This window comes from Blennius ocellaris (assembly GCF_963422515.1).
Source record: "Blennius ocellaris genome assembly, chromosome: 22".
NCBI classification, from domain to species: domain Eukaryota; kingdom Metazoa; phylum Chordata; class Actinopteri; order Blenniiformes; family Blenniidae; genus Blennius; species Blennius ocellaris.
In genome coordinates, this window is record NC_137671.1 from 14,976,875 (window position 1) to 14,997,255 (window position 20,381).

Consider the following 20,381-nt stretch of genomic DNA (forward strand, 5'->3'; position numbering starts at 1 on the left):
CTGTAATTCATTCCAAGATGCTTTTCTTAAACCTTTCAATGAAGATGAGAAAACCAAAGGATACAAATGTAGTGAATGTTATTTAGTATGAGAACAGGCTGACGTGTTTGTTTGTTTATTCCTTTTGTTTTCAGGAGAAGGTCTCGCTGGGCCCGGAGTTGAGTCTGGACTGGGATGAAGAGATGGCCACGGCGCCGCGCCACGACTGTGTTCCTGTGGCCTCCAATCATCCACTCTACGTCCTCTACACATCTGGAACAACTGGGACTCCAAAGGTACCGTCGTCATGCCCACGGTGTGCAGAGTGGAGAGAAAGGGAAATCCACAGGCGGTTCATTGGACTGTACCTTACGCACAGTGCACACAATTCTAGTGTATCACTGAGTGTAACAGAGTTTTATTTTAATATAGAGATATAATATGTGCACACATTTCACATAAACTACATTACTTTCTCAGTATGTATTAAATACCTGCATGTATTAAATACCGGCTTTAGCCTGACATTATATTGGATACTTCATTTCAGAACCTTCAGATGTTTTTCTCAGTATTAATTCATAATTTTCATCATTCAATCATCATTTAATAATTTCATCTATTAATAAAATGTTTTTGTCAAAAATAAAAAAAAGGGCGTGTGTGTGTGTGTGTGTGTGTGTGTGTGTGTGTGTGTGTGTGTGTGTGTGTGTGTGTGTGTAAAATCCCTGGCTCCTTTCAAATAGCATCATGTTGTCTTTAACCAACAAATAACTAAAATAATAGAATATGTATATAAAATACACACACACACAAAACACTGCTGAATGAATGTAATCAAACTGTTGGGACTTTCATTGCCCCCCCCCACACACACACACTTTCCCCCAAAACAATTGCACTCTGCTTTTATGCGCCATAAAATGTCAGTGATATACTAAGAAGCTCATGCAGCACCTCGGCGTGCGTCACATGAAGTCTTGTTCAGATTGTTCAGTTTCAGCTGCAGAGGCGGACGTCACATTCACAATAGCTGCTCAGCTTTAGATTGTTATTAAAATAGACCCGCGGAGGAATCTGACGTCAGCGCCCTGTGGACCTCCCTGGTGACTCATCTGATCTTTCACTCTGCAGAACAATCCAAACAACACTATCACCACATAAATAAGACGGGACACTTCCACAGCGGGAGCCGGGGCCTTTACCTGCAGGCACTTTACCGTGAAAATCCCTCTGCTCCTTTCCAATAGCATCATTTTGTCTCTGACCAACAGATGATATAAAATATCCTCCTGCTGGATACTTTCTGGATTTAATAGCGCAGTTATTGCCAGGTTTTTGTTTTTTTTTTGCCCCTCCTTCTCTGTGAGCCGCGATGAATTTCTTCGGTTATTGCTGCAGGCGATAGCGTGAATTTAAGAGGGAAGGTTCTCGACTGGTGGATGTGAAGACCAGCAATTTGGAAAATGTTTAGACAGCACCATTATCTCATAAAAAGAGGCCGATAGTGGTGTCGTTTTCTAGAATCAGCCATTTGGAAACAGCATTTCTCTCCTCCCGTTTAGAAAGGCAGGGCTGCTTTTGTCTTTTGATGAACAAAATGAAAAAAAAATAAACCGAGGGCCGCTATTTAACTTGATATTAAAGCCCTGCTTCTTTGCTGGGCACAGTTTCTGTCACAAGTCTGATGTTGTCCTTATCTTGTCCCCCAGGGTGTGGAGCGAGACACTGCGGGCTGCGCCGTGATGCTGAAATGGACCATGTCAAATATTTATGGACTCAGTCCTGGAGATGTAAGGCCATAAAGCATCCGCCTCCGACTTACTGTCACTGTGGAGAACATAGAGCACGGCGTCGTTGAGAGGGAGAGATAGCTCTGCCCTTCAAAGACCATCTGATTTCCATTTAATACACAAGTACCGTGCAATTAGATTTCCTGCGTGCAGAGGTAGTGTGAGGACGTCCTCCTCGCTCCTCGCAGAGATGACTCCGTAACGTGGCTGTGATCTGTTGCAGGTTTGGTGGGCAGCGTCGGATTTAGGCTGGGTGGTGGGACATTCGTACATCTGCTACGCTCCTCTGCTGCACGGTAACAGCACCATCCTGTACGAGGTAAGTTCTTGTTTGAAGCCTCGAGCTCACGACTGGCTAGTAAGAGGCACAGGCATGCCAGAAAATATAAAAAAAATACAAAAATCGCAAAAAAACCCATTGTGTTTTGTGGGTCACTTGACATGACAATGGTGGTCAAAGCCACTAAAAATGCAACTTTTTGAAACCAGCTTTGGGAGCTGTCTCCGTAGAGAACGGGGGGGACACAACGTTTTGAAAACACAACTTTTCTAAAATGCTCCAACTTTGTCTCTGTAGAAAAAGGGGAAAATACAACTTTTTGACAAAGCGTCAACTCTGTCTAAATGGAAACGGGCCAAAATGCAACTTTTAGAAAACTCTTCAACTCTTAACTAAATCGTTTTCTGCTGTTTCTGTGGAAACTGACATTGGTTTCAAAATGTTGTCACGTAAACTAAAATGCCAAAAATCGGATAGTTTTCATGGTAAAATATCTTTTCATTTCAACATGAGATTTGTTTTTTTTTTTACTGCCTTTGGGATCAAAATCTGAGTTTAAGAGATTAGCCAAACATTGCATTCAGATTTAATTTAGATTTAACACTGTTTTAACTTCTTTGGAAATGGGATTTTGAATTACACCTTCTCACACTGGCTATGGATAAATAGATCCATATTTTCTGCGTTGAGTTCTAAAACAATTTTTCCAGCATCAGTGGAACAGGCTAGTTTTTCTGGATTAAGCCGTCAAAGAGAAGCTGAGAAATGGCCTTTAATCAAACAGTAAATTAAAATTGAAATGTAAGCCTTTCCATTTACTAACTGTAACATTTTGTCTCTATTTCTTGTGCATTTGCATCATTATGTTGCTTATGGTGTTTCCTCACAAGGCAGTTCACTGGTAAAAATGCTTACGACGCCACATCTGTGCAAATGATGGAGGTTCCAACAGAAAGCACTGGTGCACAACACATATATCTTCACAGGACGTTTATGGCGACACATATTTTCATTTTACACTTTGCTGATGCCATCATTCTGCCCCTCTGCTAAGTGAAGAGGAGTTTCTACAGTGTGAGAATAAAAAAAAAAAAAAAATGGAACATGCAAGCTTTGATCGGATCATTTTAACATTTTAGTCGTGTGAATTCTCGATATTGTTGCATTTTATTACGACAGTTAATTTGACTTTCTTGCCAAGTGTTCAATAAAAGTGGACAACAGTCCCCTCACAGAGTTTCCAAAGCGGCATCCTGCATGTTTGAAGTGTTTCTCTGCTGCAAAACAGCTGATTGCAATTAGGCTCATTGTTATTTAGGCCAATTCCTACTTCCCACGTCCGCGATTCCACTGGGTGCACGTTGGTCCATGTGACGTAAATCTCGCCATCCATCCCGTGTGCGAGGGTCCGCGGCGAGAGAGAACGAAAACTGCCTCCATCCCCATCTCAAGGCAGAGCACATTAACACCATTTTTTTTCAGAACTTTTCTGGAACGAAAACACAAAAATTATGTATTTTTACGTGGCTTAAAGAAGTTGCATTGGCTCCGTCCCATTTCTAATGTTGGGAGCCGCTGATTGTATTATATCTGGCTTTCTCTCACCTCAGGAATGAACGAATGCGTCTTTTGTCGTTTCCTGCGGCTCTCATTCAAAAGCAGGCCGTGTGGCTTCACGCCGGCCGGCAATAACCTTCTCACTTCCCTCTCTGATCGGGACACACAAACAAATATTTATGCAGCGCCAAGTGACAGCCAGGGCTCTCCGCTTGCTGTTTGCCAATTTCTTCATCTGCAGTAGTCTTGCTGGGACAGGATCGGTGAAGACCAGACGCACGGTGGAAATCGCTGTCTGAGGCCTCTGCCTGCAGGCCTTTCTTTTGACCATATCTTATCTTCGCCACAGAGAGTGCAGCTCTGTTTTCGAACACTTTTGGCCCATCTTTGTGTAAAACAGCCTTTCCCCCCCCCCCATTTTAAACAGCTGCTCCAGAATATTACCGTATTTTCCGCACTATAAGGCGCACCGGATTATAAGGCACACCTCCATTGATTGACATAATTTACAACTTTGTTCATATATAAGGCGCACCGCATTATAAGGCGCATGGAATAGACCAGTGGTCAGCAACCTTTATAGCTCAAAGCCATTAGGTTACATCTTCCACTGATTCTAACACCCAGAGAGGTGCACACGCTTTATTTTGATAGTCCTACCTGCAGCCTATGCCAGGAGGACACTGCACACAAAACCTTCTTCACTGCTGGTTGACAACTTACAACTAATAAACTAAACTACATGAACTAAGCAACAAAAATACAACACAACACAATTATTACCGACACCACAAACCAAATATAACCCCCAATAATTGCATTTAAAACACCACAAACAGAAACTCCCATAATTCATTGCAGCTACCGGCTGCACTGAGGAGCTCAGGATGCAAGGCATGATGGGAATTCATGTTTTGTGTTGTTGGAGGTTATTGTGGGTTGTTGTTGGGCTTGGTGTTGTGTTGATTGTGTTTATGTGTTTTTGTTCCCCAGTTTAGGGAGTAATTATTTCATCTAGTTTATTTTGGTTTGTTAGAATGTTGGTGTGCAACCATGAGTGATGAAGGTGTTGTGTGGAGTGTCGTCCGCTCTGACGATCCGGTTGCGAAGTTAGAGTTGTCAAAATAAAAGCTTCTGGTTGTTCAGCTGTCAAATAGCAGTCTCCAGTAGAGCAATTCTTCCATATATAAGGCTCACCGGGCTATAAGGCGCACTGGCAGCTTTTGAGAAAATTTGAGGTATTTAGGTGCCTTATAGTGCGGAAAATACGGTAGTAGTTTTCACTTGGCGTGGTGGTGGGCTGGAGAAATATTGCCGTTATGGTTTTGGGCGTGAATAATAATCTCTTTATTTGCTTTTGATATTTCATAATCAGGTGTCATCAGATTGAATTGGGTGTTGTGTTTCAGGAGCTCAACAGCTGCCGTTGTGTTTACAGGGTAAGCCCGTGGGGACTCCGGACCCCGGGGCTTTCTTCCGGGTCCTTTCCGAGCACGGGGTCTCCTCCATGTTCACGGCGCCCACGGCGATCCGGGCCATCCGCCAGCAGGACCCCCTCGCTGCCATCGGGAAAAAATATCCTCTGTCCAGGTAAGATTTCACTACGTAACACAGTTAAACATGAATAATTACCACATTTTACTGGAGGATACATCACTCTTCTATAATCTCACTTGTATAAAGAAGCGACTTGTATTCAAAATCGAACGCAAACGTGTAGCAAAAAACTGAAATAGTGTCAGAAAGAGTTCAGGGACAGTGAGAAACTTATGAGGGACGGAAGAAATCCAGTCGAACATTGATGAAGAAAACAAAGAAGGCTCTTGGTGGACTGAAGGCTTAAAGAGAAATCCACAGAAGGTTCTGGAATAATAGCTGCTGGACCATGACTACCAACACTTCCCATGGACGTGGAAAATGATTGCTTCTAATGTCCCGAAAGGTTTTTTCAATCTTTGTAATGGATTTTTGGACTGACGCGTCCGGACCAATGCTTATGTAGAACTTATAGTCAAAATAACCTAATAATCTAAAGAATTTTGTTAAAAAAATCTAAACCAACTTGATCAGTGGTTTGGCCAGTTTGGAGCCCCTTGCGGGTCAGTATTGATCCACGGGCCTTATGTTTGACCGCCATGGGGTAGTTTGTGGTTCTAGCATCTCAAGTATGCAGAGTAAATGTATGAGATTTGTAACAATAGGTATCATGGGCCATTCCAGCTGTTTCTTCTAAATCTGCAGCTCCAATACAGATTTTGATTCTCAAATGCAGGTTTTCACGTTATCTGTTATGTTATGTGTTGTTTTTAACATTGCCGTACATCACACACACCTTGAGTGCGTATAAATCTTAATCTTCCGCCTCGTAGACTTTGATCTACACTCCTGTCGTGAGACATGATGTATATCTGTTTCAAGGCGGAGACGATCTGTTATTTTCAGATGAAGTTATTGTGTAAAGTGTTGAGACGGCAGCCGCGGGCATCAACTGGAGCGACATGCGAAAGCCTGTCTGGATGGACGGCGGTGGTCTGCGTTGTCCGACGTGTAATTCTCCGGTCAGCTCTGTGCCGCCATCACTCATAGCCTGCCGCCCAGACTCGACCTGCTGCGGCGTTAATGTGGACGGATAACAAACAGCAGCAGCAGCCGGACGCGGCCTGCCTGTGCTTAATCGTCCTGCCTGAATTTGTGAAGGTCGTCTTTTGGCTCCAAGTTAAAAACAAACAGCCCGTGCATGTTGAGAGGGCGTCGTCCATTCATTGTTTGAGTTTGGAGCAGAAAAGCCTGAAAAATGGTTGTCATCTCTGAAGTAATTGGTAGAGTGGATGACCTCTGACCCCAGAGTGATTTCGGCTTTTTGTGTTCAGTCATCTTATGTGCTGCGGTTGGACGTATAGACTCGTCGTGATCGTTGTTCTAAATATCGGCGCCATTCGTCTCCTGCATTCCAGCCCGGCTGCAGTCGGGCATCGGAGCGACTCTGTGTTTCTTATTCATAAGGTGTCCTTTTCCCTTCAGGAGAGGCGGCCTGCTGAGCGATCACCGCGTTTCATTCCCACTCTGAACTAAACATGCCACTGTGACACACAGGCTGCAAAAAAAAAAAAAAAGATGTGCGGTTGAATTTTTTTCTCATTTTTCTCATAAGAGCAAGCCATTCTGGCAGGCACTGGAGGTTTCATGCATGCATGTATGCATGTGTATATGTGTATAGGCGTAAGTGTATACTGAGTATTTTAATGGAAAAAGCTTTAGATTGAATGCATTTGGTAATCAAACCTTGTTATATCTGTCTGTTAGAGCCTGAAATCTAACAATGACCAAAAATGTAACAACGACCTGAATTGTTATGAAATATAATGTAATGAAACCCAAAATGTAATAACTGGTCAATGTAAAAAGCTTTACTAAGAATTTAAATGTGATCGTAATATGTTTAATACTTATACGTTATTTTGTGAGTACAAAATAACGGACACATAGATTACAGATTATAGTACAGAAGACAACAGCAGTAATCATACATAAATACCATAAACTGTATATAGATATGTCTAAAGAAATAGTCCAAACTTTTAGAATTCATATTTTATGTTATTAAAATTGAAGCAGTTCAAGCCATAAATCATTGACTCACTTTATGATGTAATAAAATGATTATTTTTGCCTGCCCCATAATGTAATGGTAATAATGCTCAGGTTCTTGTTACATTATTCACATATTTTGGGCTCACTACCTTTGTTACATTATCAACCAGTTATTACATTTTGTGTTTAATGACATGATTCTTTATAACAATTCTGGTCAGTGTTATATTTTCGGTCATTCTTGCAAACCTTGTTTACAAAACGTTTTCAAGTGTGTAGTGGATAATTTCTGCTCTTCAGTGACGGCCGGAGGCTTGGAAAGATGAAAGTGAGACTCAAGGTTTGAGATGCAGAGAGTGGAATTTATTCAGACGTAGAGCCGGAGCGCTCCCACACCTGACAGACAAAGAGACATTCCACAAACATCCTCTCTCTCTCTCTCTCTCTCTCTCTCTCTCTCTCTCTCTCTCTCTCTCTCTCTCTCGCTCTCTCTCTCTCTCTCTCTCACACACACACACACACTCACCCACCATCCTTTCCCCTACACACTCTCTGCTCTGGCTCTATTGAAATGTGGAAATGAGCATCTTGTTGAAATCATTGCTGTATAAATGCAAATGTTTTTGGAAACGCAAAAACGAAACGTTTTCACTCGAACCATTGTCACGTAAAAGTAACTTGGTGGCAGCGGGTACTTTTAGTTGTATGTTATTTAAATAATACTACTCAGTCTACTGTTGGATTCACTCATTGAAGTCAATTAAATTCCTCCAACTATCTGAACGTTAAAGTTGCATCACGAAGAGGAAACAAAAAAAAACTCAGTCACACTGAGATGTATTTTGTAAGATGTATTTATTTATACAAAGTCTGTATAGATTTTCATCTATCTGTTAGGTTAGTTATTTTAAAAACTTGCCCCTGATTAAACCAGCTGTGATTGAGTAGTGTGTGTATGTTTCCCCCATCTTTTTCCCCCACTAAAGTCTTTTAATTCGTTTAATTGCATTTTTGTTGAGTTAATCAGGATCCATTGAACTTTAATTTCACATTTCATTTTCTGTCCATTTGAGTTTGTACTGTGTATGGAGATATGTTCGCCCTCAGTGGACGCATGTTGAAATAATAGTGCATTTGTGTAAATCAACCTTTGCTCGTGGTTGACGTCAAATCACTCTTCCCCAGTTTCAACTCGGTCACGCCGTGGACAAAGAGCAGGAAAGGTGTTGAGAAGAAAGATCAGGGTGTTTTAACAACTTCATACACCTGAAATACCTTTTAGTTTTAAATACCTTCACGATAAAGTACATAAAAACAACACATTGGTTTTTATGTATATATCAATGCAAATCCTCTTGGTTTTAATTTGATGGAAGTTGTAAAACCTCTCGGAGCCTCGGGCTGTTCGGCTTTATGATCATGCACGCCATTTCATGGTGGAGAGACTGGAAGTGGTCATTCGGTGCAGCTCACATGTGCCGTCTGTAGTTTATTGACACGGAGTAATTCACTCCCTCGTGAGTCCGTGGAGCGATAATGGCCCTTATCAATGCGTTTGAGCCGTATCGCCGGCTGCCATGGATGTGGGGAGACACGGAGAGAGTGGCTGCAGGGCTGTCACGCTCTGCATAAATGCAGCATCACAAACGCAGCAGACATTTAAATGTAACACTTTTCTGAGTGCTTTACTTGTAACAAAGACATGAATCTATGCCTTGGGAGGGGATTTTTCAGACAGAGAATGTGTTCAAATCGACACATCGCACGCTGCAGGTGCATTTATTCTTCGTTAATCCTCCGCAGTGAAACATTCACATGCACTCCAGCTTCTTATCTTCCGTTTCTCGTGTGTTCCCTTTGCCACATTGACCTCACTGAATAATCCTGCCACGTAACAGCATTTTGTGGCTTCAGAACTTGACCTTTGCCACCAAGAATGGCCTTTATTTTTGCTTTAATTGCCTTTTTCAAGGCTGTTCTGCACAGATCGGTGTTGCCTTATCTTTACAGATCAGCCTGTAAAAAAGGGTTTTTCCTGTTATCTTTTGGTGGACCATGACTGGACAGCCTTATTATGCACATGACTAGGTTTTGAAATTCTTTTTTTTGTTTATTTGACCTTTTTGTGAACATGCAAATGACATTTCAGTTAATAAAGCTACGGTTTCCGTAAAATACGATGAAGAAAATCATTCATCTGTATTCTATACTGCTTTATATGAAGAGGAAAGGTTGACTTGAGCTATTTATGGCTGTTTTTGTTTTACACCATAATTCTTTATTAAGTTTACTTAATTACTCGTCCATTGCATTGAGAACATTAAGCTATAAGCAAATGATACTACTTGTCTTTTACTACCAAAAGCGATGCAAGCAACAATTAAACCAGATCCAATTGGCCCTTCTATTCTTTTTGAATTAATAGCAAAGGCTATTAATTTAAAAGAATGGGAAGGGTATTACAATGACAAAGATAAAAAACCAGGCAAGAGCCGGAGGGTGCTGGAGAAAATTAATACATTTAAAGGCTAATCTACATAAAGCTTATAAATGATCTGGCTTATAACCAAAACAAAACTGCTGAAGCTCAAACTAATTAATTGTAAATACACAATGGCAGCACCTCTGTGTGTGTGTGTGTGTGTGTGTGTGTGTGTGTGTGTGTGTGTGTGTGTGTGTGTGTGTGTGTGTGTGTGTGTGTGTGTGTGTGTGTGTGTGTGTGTGTGTGTGTGTGTGTGTGTGTGTGTCGCCCATCAGATGCCAAACACAAGACAGGCAATCACACACTCACCAGTTAACATCACATTGTGGGAGGAGTCTGAGGAGAAACATGCAAACTCCACACAGAAAGGCTTCTGAGCACAGACTTGAATTGCTGAGGCCAAACTGCTACGGCAACATGCCAGTTAAAACAGCGTCAGTGTCGTGATTGGTACAACTGAAAGGATCGTGCCGCCACACCGCCGGGACTCTTGTCGGCGTCGCCTCTCTTCTCCCCGTGTACGTTGTTGGTTTTTGATCCCGTCTTAGGCCCTATTTACACAGCAAGATTTTGAAAATGGCAGAATATCTAAAAATAAAGTGATTTTCGTGTGGGGCCTCTAGTGCACTGTTTTTCAACCTTTTTTGAGCCAAGGCACACTTTTTTGTTTGGAAACATCTGGAGGCACACCACCACCCGTAAATGTTAAAATGTGAAACTCTGTAGCCTCTATTAACAATATAAAGTCATTCTCATCAAAGCTTTATCAACAGGAATCAAATTAATACAGAAAAAAGTATTTCCCAATTTCTTTTTTTATTTTTACTCCCTCAGTGTGAAACCTGGACCTGATGGATGAAGAGCTGAGATCCTGGTTCACATTCTTCCTTTTCTAAAACTTCTCCATCACTGTCACTGACACAGTACTTTGATACAAGATGGTAGCAGCAGGTGGTGATTAACCACACTGACGACTTTCAGTTTCCATTTCACCGGCAAAGTTATGTGCTGCCATCTAGTGGTGAAGAGTATTTATACATGATTACTCTTCAACACACTGCTCTCACAGCTGACAACGGCTGTGAGAACAAATTATTTTTTGAAAAAAATTTGAAATTGGATACTTTCCCACGGCTCACCTGACTAGATCTCGCGGAACACCAGTGTGCCGCGGCACACTGGTTGAAAAACACTGCACTAGTGGGTGCTTTTGTTTGAATTTTGTACTGAAACCACACGTGTGCAGAACAATCTGCTCTAAACATTAACAATAGGAGAACACGGACATTCTAGTGGACAGACGGCAAAGTTGGATTGTGATTATAGTGACTGTCAAATCTTAAATTACAGAGTCCCAAGAGAATATGGACTGAGAGTCATGACACGACGGAGGAAACATTGTTCTTATTGTTATACTGCGACTGTATAGTGCATGTGCAGTCGCAGTGATTCCCCAGTTTCCATTGAGACAAGCGTCATCTTAAGAAAGTTTCATTTTTAGTGACTCTGAGTGTAAAGGACATCCAAAATGCAAGTTTCGTATTTTCACTTGAAAACACAAAACGGCCGAAATCGGAGTCTCACACTTTCCTTCCGAGGATTTGTTACCTGTCGATACCCCGACATTAGGTTGAGCATATTATAGTATCACATAGTGGGCTAAAGGATTGTTTACTGGAGGAGAACAAGCATCCACCTGGAAACTGTTCAAATGAAGTAGAATAAGTGCAACTCACCAATTTGACAATTGCCGGAGAATTTGTGAAAAGAGCTCAGAACAAACAAGGACTCGCATCATCTGCCCTGCGAAGTGTGACTGTAAGGAGATAGAAACTGTTCCAGGCAGGGTTATTCTGTGATCGCTGAGTCAGCAGGAGTGGTTAAATCTATTTATCTGTCCAGAACAGTGGAAATGATGCTTCAGCCTCAGCCAGGAGCCGAGGTGTTACTGTCTTAGAAAAGAAAAGCATTTCATTTCACTTTGTATACACTTAAACAACTGAGTGCTTAAGACCAATAACAACGACACCAAAACCAACAACAGACAAACCCCTAACAAGACCAATAACAATGTAAACATCAACACCACCTGTAACGACTACAAAATAACGTCATTAACGCTGACGACATCATTAATAGTGACAGCAACAACGCCCCAATGCAGGTGTAGTTAGTGGCGTTGGTGAGCGGTTTACTGGTTGTTCCCACTGAAACTTCTCCTTTTCTGAAACGCTGCTGAGGAGAACTACAGATGGAACAACAACAATAATACTGCTCTGCACTGCTCGCCCTGCTGGCCCTGTGAAAAATGTTTTTTCTTTCTTTTTTAATCATTAAAAAGTGATTCTGAAATCTGTGTCTGGAATCAATTGGTGACTTTAGCAACTTTATCCAGAAGATCTGCTACTCTGGAGTGATGGCGGCTAATTTAACGGCAAGATCGATGATACGATAGCAGACCTGCTTCAGGACCTTTTTCAGTTGTGAGTAGAAGAAGAAAAAGGCCGACACCAGAAATGGATGAGCTAACTCAGACCAACAAAGGCTTTGCACAGCATTTTACAGCAGGATGGATTTAATCTACAAGTGATGGTGGGGCTCGATCTAAAAAAAAAACCCCAAAAAACATTTTTTACTTTCTCTGGATTAGATTGGCGCTGCTGTTGGCATTTGGTGCTGATTTTGATTAAGTGGTGTTTCCCATACAATCGTGCACACAGACAGACAAGCACGCATGCATGACAGTAGTGCACGAGACCCCCCCCCCCCACATCTCCATGCATACTTGTAGGAAACAGTGGGAAATGATCTGATGGTGAAGCTGCACAGTGGTGTCTTGATGTGTTGTGGTTGTTGATCAGCTGTTATGTTGGTGTAGATTAAGTACTGATGCATATTAGTGGCCTTACATTGGATTCGGATTGTGTATTTACTGTAGGACATAATGTACGGCTGCAGGGCTGGGTGGGGGTGTGGTGGGGGTCAACTGCTGGCCCTGACTAAAACACCACCGCACGCTACTGCCTAAACCATAACATCAACATGGCACTCTTACAACAAAAGCATTGATGGCGGCAAAATGTCCAACAACACTGATAATACCAAAACCTCCGACAAAATCACCAATAATACCATTGCCTCAATCCCAACGACACCAACAGCAACAAAAAACAATTCCAGTAACGTGGCCAACACTGCCAACAACAATAATATCAATGATAACAATACTAAAACCCCAACATCACCTTTTCTTCAACCCTACCAACGTCAACAACAACACTCACTACTGCATCAACTAAAACAAATATCACCAGCAACAAAAACACCAATAACAAAGACAACACCAGCAGTGACTATTCCACCACCTGCAATACTAACACCAACAACAACAACAACAACACTGTGATCGAAAGCAACGGCGACTTCAACAGACGCACCAACAACAAAATGTATTTGCCTTTAAAAACAAATGACAAAAGTAAACAAAACACATTCAGAATCCAGTAAGTTGCATAATTAACGGCTCATTTAAGAATCTAACCTGAAGGCTTGTAGAAGTGGAGACGCTGTTTATTTTTAATACCATGTTTCCTGAGACGATTCGAAAGCCGAGGGATTGTCTCGCCTTTAGATTTGATTGTGGGCTTCAGAACAATCAGAACGTTCCAGAGGATCTGCGGAGTACTGCAACACTGCAGGTGGGCTGTCCTCCGTTTGACCATGTGAATCTATGAATGCTTTGTATTTGAAGATCTTCTGCTTCAAACTATAAACTTCCAATGTCTGCTCGCCGAGAATACTGAGAAGGTCTCCCCCATCAGAAGAGTCTTTATTTCCTGTCAAAGCCAGGAACTGAGAGCGATTTGGTCGTGCACTTCAGGGAAATAAAATCCTTTCATCACCGACTAGATTTGAACCCGTCACGACGGCTCCTGCGAGGGAGGAGAGACGTCATGTTTCCTGCAGGTGATTGACAGGTGTGCTCTCTGTCCTTGCAGCTTGCGGTCAATATTCTTGGCAGGAGAGCGATGTGATGTGGAGACTCTGGAGTGGGCAAAGAAGAACTTTGGGGTTCCTGTTCTGGATCACTGGTGGCAGACTGGTAGGAAGACTTTTCCGCTTTCGAAAGACTTGATGAGAATCCCAGATCTGAAAGGCAGAGGAATCATGCAAGATGAGAGGCAGCAAATAAAATCACACTGCAGCCTTGTTTTGGTCACTGACTGCAGAAATCCACTGCAGTTCACCTTGTCACTGTCGCACACAAACTTCTTCTCATACGTGGCAAATGAAGTGCAACTGTCGGTCCCGTTTACACGACAATTTTTCAAATGAAATCACATCATTTTTGTTTCAGACATAATTTAGCTTTTACACGGCAACGTTTTCCAAATGAAAAGTAGTCGGCATGCCGGGCCACTAGTGGGTGCTGCTGGTTGTTTTTGTAATGTGATGCCGAACTTCAAGTACTTTCATTTTAACGTACAAAGTGCTTATTTTTTTAATTGAACTGTGATGAAGTTCGATAAGTATAAATGTCATTCCTCCTGAATTTTTTTAAATTCACCCACTGACAAATACTTGACCTTGACAAAAGACATCACTCACTCAGGAAATCACTTTCCACAAAAAGTAAAAGTCATCTGTCCATACGGGGCATATTTAATCACACGCTCCGCTTTGATTGATCCCTCTTATGTTTTGGATCACAGGCCGGGGGAACAGGTCTCTTCCTGCCGGGGTGATTATGATGGTTAAGTTGGCATATTTGAATTTTAAGGCTTCTCTGGGAACCGATTAATTCCGAAGTGATTTCTCATCATATGCACGAGATATTTGCACCACAGGCAGAGTTAGACAGGCATTTGCAAACATCATTTAACCTGAAATATCATCGATACGTATAAAAAAGAGAAAAGATTCAAGAGAAACTATACAGCAGTAGGGCAGTGCAGAGGAGCACATCATCTGCTTAATTTCATTGCAAATCATGTAATTATTACAATAATCAGCAATATTATTGGATATTGAACGTTTAACTAATATTTTGCACACCTAGAACAATACAATATAAACATTACCAATTGGAGAACACAGGCATTCTAGTGGACAGATGGCCAAGTTGAATTGTTATTACGGTGACTGTCAAAATAAAACTACCAAGTTCCAGGAGAATCTGGACTGGGAGTCATGACACGACGGGGCGGAGCTACTGAGCATGTGCACAACTGTGTGAATGTGAAATTTTCTGTGACAAAAACATGACGTTACATAAACGGGGCGTGAGGCTTAAAGTTGCACAATAGTTTAAGCAATGAAGGCTGGAAAATATTGTCAGACTTTTGATTAAACTTCTTTTGTTGGTGTTTCTCTGCTTCCACCAAAGCCACGTTCATTAGTCTCGACTAATTCCATTATTTGGATATTTGTAAACCTGATTGGCGGTTTATCGTGCTCTCATCAGGTTCAGTGAATGTTGTAATACTGTTGGATACTTTATAAACCATGAACGTGACCAAGACTTCAGTTTGATATAAAAATGTTCCGTCGGGGCTGTAGCCATCTGTAATCAGATTATTTTATTCTAACTTTCATTTCCGGATGGTTCAGACAACCCAGGCCTCTGGGAATACAGGTTTCCGTCATATGTGTGTCATGATCCACTTCACTTTGACTTCTTTCTTTCCCATGTGCTGCTGAACAATGATAAACAAGTCAGCCGCAGTAAAAGAGGACAATTTGGTCTGTCTTTGTTTTGTGATATCCTGTCTGTGCAGATAGAAGATCAATGCTGGACAAGACCAAATTTCTGTGTTAAATATGGAATCAATACTGTTGGAAAGCCATCGACTTTGAGCGTTTGCACGGGCGATGCACTCCGATCCGAGCACAGATTAGGCCCCTCGGCTGATTGGTCTGTCCGTCCTGTGCTGGAGTGCCAGGAGCTCAATATTGCAGAAATGCAATTCATCAAATTGGTCTCTTGGGTTTGGATTGTTGAACATGAAAAGACAGTCCAAATAACTGTAGTTGTGACTGTAAGGTCAAGACCCATTTAAGACACCGGGAGTTTCTGCTTTAGTCTCAAAACTGCACAAAAAACTACAGTTTTAATACAAGTTTAGAAACTGTTTATCTCTATTGTGAACATATCTTGTGGCTCTAGACATTTTAAGTCAGTATAAAATGTTTGTTTTGGTCATAAAGGATATAGTAATATTAAAAAAAAAAAATCATATAGTAAAGTTTTTATGCAAAGTTTAATTTGGGAGTCAACATTATCAATGCTGCGACATTTGTTCACCAGAACCAAATAAATGGCCTTTGGTTTAATTACTATGAAAAATGTGGTTATTCTTACTTAAGCTGTGAAAAAACGTATTTTGTGCTTCGCTGAATGTTCAAGACTTTGCTGCAGACTTACTACGATTTTCACTTAACATTGAATTGCACTTGGGAGGATAATTGTATCAATATATTTCATTTAATTTCTCTGAGACTGAGCTTTAGCAATCAAGACATGGCCACGGAAGTGTGCAAGTTTTGAAAGATAAAGTGAAATCTAAAAAAACCAGAAACAAATAATCAGGCAGGTTTAAGTCTTGAATAAATCCAAGAATCTTCTTCATGAGACTTATTTATAAAATACACAGGGTGCAGGATATTAAAAACAGTTTTTCATTATAGAATCATAGTAGGGCTCGATCAAAGATCAATTACTCAAGGAGCAAGTAGCCGGATCACATTGAAATCACATTTATCTTTATGTTGTGGTTGACTGTGCTTCTTCGATTGCACGCTTCTGGGACATTAATTTCCTTGAGTAGTTTCATCCCAAATGGATCAATAAAGTTCTAATCTAATCTAATCTAATCCATTCCACAGTTTTTTTATTTTTATTTTACATCCCTTCATTCCTTCCATCTGATTCATGCAACACATCTGTAAGCCAAACATCAGCTTGCAAGCTGCATCGGTAAGTCAGGAACTGATAGGAAGTTTCTCAGGTGCACTGAGGTAGATGTCAAGTGAAATGAACAAACAAAATGAACTTTCTAAAGGATTTCTAACAGTAATATGTGTCCACATAGTCTGTGTATGAGGCCGTAGCAGTGAGCAAAGTCTCTCATGTTCGTCACTGACTTGTGTGCTCTTTCAGGCAAACCAGAGATTTTCCCTTCACCTGGAGAAACATCCACGACCAGAGGGAGTGGCTATTTCCCCAGGTGATGTCATAAAGGGGGGATAACCACTCCCTCTGGTGGTGGATATTCACTGTGACCCTCCCGCAGGGAGATGAGCTCTGCCCTCCAAAACACTGAGCGGGTGCTATTTTGTTTCCCTGCTAGCGTTACCAGGGAGGAGCGTGGAGTAGGCGGGGACAAGATACAGCTCATTAGTGTTTAAAGAAAACTGCACACAGAAACTGCCTGTTCTCGGTAGAGCTCACGAGAGGGACTTTTAGATTGGCTGAAATTCAGGACCAAGGCTGGATTTGGGGAAATAAACTTTGACTCCAATGATGTTTGCTCGCTATTTGGTATCTCTATATTAAGATATTGTCTTCACTTTGTTCCTTCAGCTCCAAGTCCAGATTTTTGTCCATGAAGTGACTCTTTAATGACCCATATTGCTCAAAGAGCCAAACCCCCCTTTTAACTGGCATTGAGTTCAATGCGAATGAAATCTATCCGATAAATCAGCTCAAGTCTAAACCACAGAGCGCGTTCCAATCAGTTGACGCTTTCCTCTGTTCCTGCAGCTCATGTGTGCGAGTCTGTGACTCACCACTTTGTCAGGAAGCCCAGATGACCTTTCTGTGTCCACTTCTGGTTGTGGGAGATAGACGACCTCTCAAAAATGCCAATATTTTTTTGTTTGGTGGTGGACAGGCTGCCTCGTCGGGGACGGCGGGTTCGGTTGGGTCTGTCGACTGATTGATGCCCCCCTGGGTGGTGATCATCCAGCGCCAGAGTCGGGCCACAGCAACACGTATATTTGCTGATTAGCAGTTTGCTCACGGAGGGTTTAAATCAGTCGTTTTGCAGAAGTGCAGCAACGACAATGACCCTTCTCTCTCTTTCTGTGGCATTTCACTTCTGAATTCAAACCTCCAGAATCTTTTGTCGCATAATTCCTTGCGCGAAGCGTCTTTTTTCATAATAGCAGCGGGAAAGTTAAAGAGTGATCAACAGGCAGCAGTTCAGACACCCAAACGCATCTTTGTGACATTTGTAAGCACTTAGCAGCTGTGCGATTCACTCTGCTTCGTGCGATGCATGCTATTGCTCCCAAGCCTCCGTCGTGGATCGAGTCTCCCAGGCAGCGGCACTGGACGAAAACACACATTCAGCTGTTGATTCCCATCTTTCTCTCTCAGGAGTTTCACTGTTTGCGAGATAGCATTTCATTTCACTCGGGCGCGTTGGGTGTTTGTATCACAGTCGAGTTTCAACTGCGCTTCCTCTTCTCTCAATTCACACGTCGAAACTAAATCCTGTCACACTGTGGCTATCTGCGCCGGGTGATTTATTGAGTTTGGAAGAAAACCTCTGGCGCCCTCTTGATTTCTGTCTAGATGTGTAAATCCCGTCGGGTTCCTCACCCTCCTCCCTGCTAAACTCAATCACTTGGCAGCTGGTGGCCAGCGCTGCAATCCAAATGTGTTCTGCTCGCCGCCTTCGCCCTTCACCCACTTGGAATGGATAAAAGACACTCTGCCATGCCATGCATATGCATTATGTGATAATTTTTTCATTTTACTTCGTTATTGTTGCTGCGGCTGAATATCTGCTGGACAATGGTTTTCACAACAACAATCAGTTGAACACGTTGAAGGTTTGCAGCACCAACTGCAACAATAGCACATTTGGGGAAAATCTAGACCAAAGCAACATTATAGGAGGCACATCTACTGTACATCTTTCATAGAAACAGCAAATCAGATCATGAAGATCAACTGTTTCTGTTTATCAAAAATGGCAGTTTTTGTGTCATTTTGACGTTATTATATTGACGTGATATATTTAAATTTGAGAAATATCTTTCTCCAGGTGCCACGAGACAAAACACAACTTTGACGTACATGTAGTTATGTTGTGACTCAGTGATTGTGCATCCTCCCAAAACTGATTTTTCATGCAGAAGAAAGATGACAAAAGCAAAGTGTTTTTGGCAAAACTATTGATTCAGCGTCTTGTAGCATTGTTGTGGTGTTGAAATAGTGGAGAATGTGAAGTAATGTCAATTTTGAAAGATCATGCTATTGTAGTTTTGTTGAGTTTGCATGCGTTTATTATTTAATTTAAAGGTGAGATTCAGCAGACGCTTGGTTGATTCAAAAGGTTTTCGTAGTTTGTCACGTCAAAGCACTGTTGTAGAGCATTAAAGGGGACATATCATGTAAAATTCACTTTCTAATGGTTTTCCTACAGTAATTTGTGTCCCCATACCTGGAAGTGACACTCCACAGGTGAAGAAAATCTACCGTCTTGTTCTCTGGCTTGTTTAATTGTTTCTAAAGTGTGCTCTCCAACGAGCAAATTGAAAGCAAACCCTTGGTGTCGTCGCCGTTTTTATTCCAACCCCAGTCCAGGTAGACCTTCTCTTTGACCCGCCAGCAGCACGCTCCGCCTGCACTGCCTGTTTTTTTCACCTCATGACAGCTGCAGGTGTTTTACCTTCAGCCTTAGGAAGACATGAGCAAAACACTGCAGAAGCTCCATTATTAATTGTATCAACGAGCAGAGGAGTTGATTTTTACTGCCTTGGTCTGAGCCTGTGAGGACCCAGTGGATACATTCTATTTTTAATGGGAATCTACAAAAAGACTTCCCAAAGTTTTATATGTTGCTCCCAGCACTTCACGGAGGAGTTTTTTTCACAACATGTCCAGAACGACACTGGATTAGCTGCTAAATTTCCAATAAAGTAAATGTTGGAACTGTAAGTAAAATATTCTGATTTACATGCTTTTATATTACTTTTCAAAGCACCAGGCTGGTTAGTTTGCAACAGCTGAGGCCTTTTTTGTTGTTTATTGTGTGGTATTGTTCATGTGTGCAAGGTTGTGTTGTTAGAGACTGTAGATCAAATGTAGGCTTTGCAGAGTCTGAGGTCTGTGTGTGGGCTTGAGAATGTTGAGGTGATCTTGTTATATAGTTCTATGATTAAATGGGGGCTCAGGATATTCTCCTGTCTGCTACTAATTATGATCATTAGTAGAGGATCATTAAATGATCAGATCTCAGTGTGGCATGCACATAGTTAGATAAGGTCAGAGTCGCACAGGCTGGTCTGAATAAGCTCCCTGAAACCAGCAGATTCTGAATGATCAAATATTCAACTGCTTGGAAACCAAGGACAAGAAGGATTTGGGGCAAAAAGCTTTGAATACAATGTTTTTGGAAAAAATAAGAACCATGTGAAAGTGTTGAAAAGTTGCGTGATATGTTCCCTGCGCCTCTAAACTGGCAGTTGTTGTAATTGTGTGACATTTTCTCGGTCTCTAAAGTGAATGTGAACGCCACCTGAACTAAATGAAGGTGTGAAAAGTCCCGGCTCCTCTCCCTCCCAAGTAAACTGAGTCGCGGACTATCTATGAACTATGAATGTGAAAAACCCTTTCGTCTTTTGAAGCTCTGGTCTTGGTCTTGACTTGACTCAGGTTTGGATGTCTTCACAACAACATTTCCTCAAC

The 20,381-nt window shown here is 41.7% G+C and overlaps 1 protein-coding gene across 1 annotated transcript in view; it reads left to right on the top strand.

Annotated features, from left to right (window-relative positions):
• Nucleotides 1–20,381, top strand: part of acss3 (acyl-CoA synthetase short chain family member 3) — a 45,534-nt gene that overhangs the window by 7,397 nt on the left and 17,756 nt on the right. The window contains exons 5-9 of the mRNA XM_080518624.1: nucleotides 135–275; nucleotides 1,692–1,772; nucleotides 1,996–2,091; nucleotides 5,048–5,199; nucleotides 13,681–13,784. Of these exons, the coding sequence (XP_080374750.1) occupies nucleotides 135–275; nucleotides 1,692–1,772; nucleotides 1,996–2,091; nucleotides 5,048–5,199; nucleotides 13,681–13,784 (574 nt within the window). The remainder of the gene's footprint in view (nucleotides 1–134; nucleotides 276–1,691; nucleotides 1,773–1,995; nucleotides 2,092–5,047; nucleotides 5,200–13,680; nucleotides 13,785–20,381) is intronic.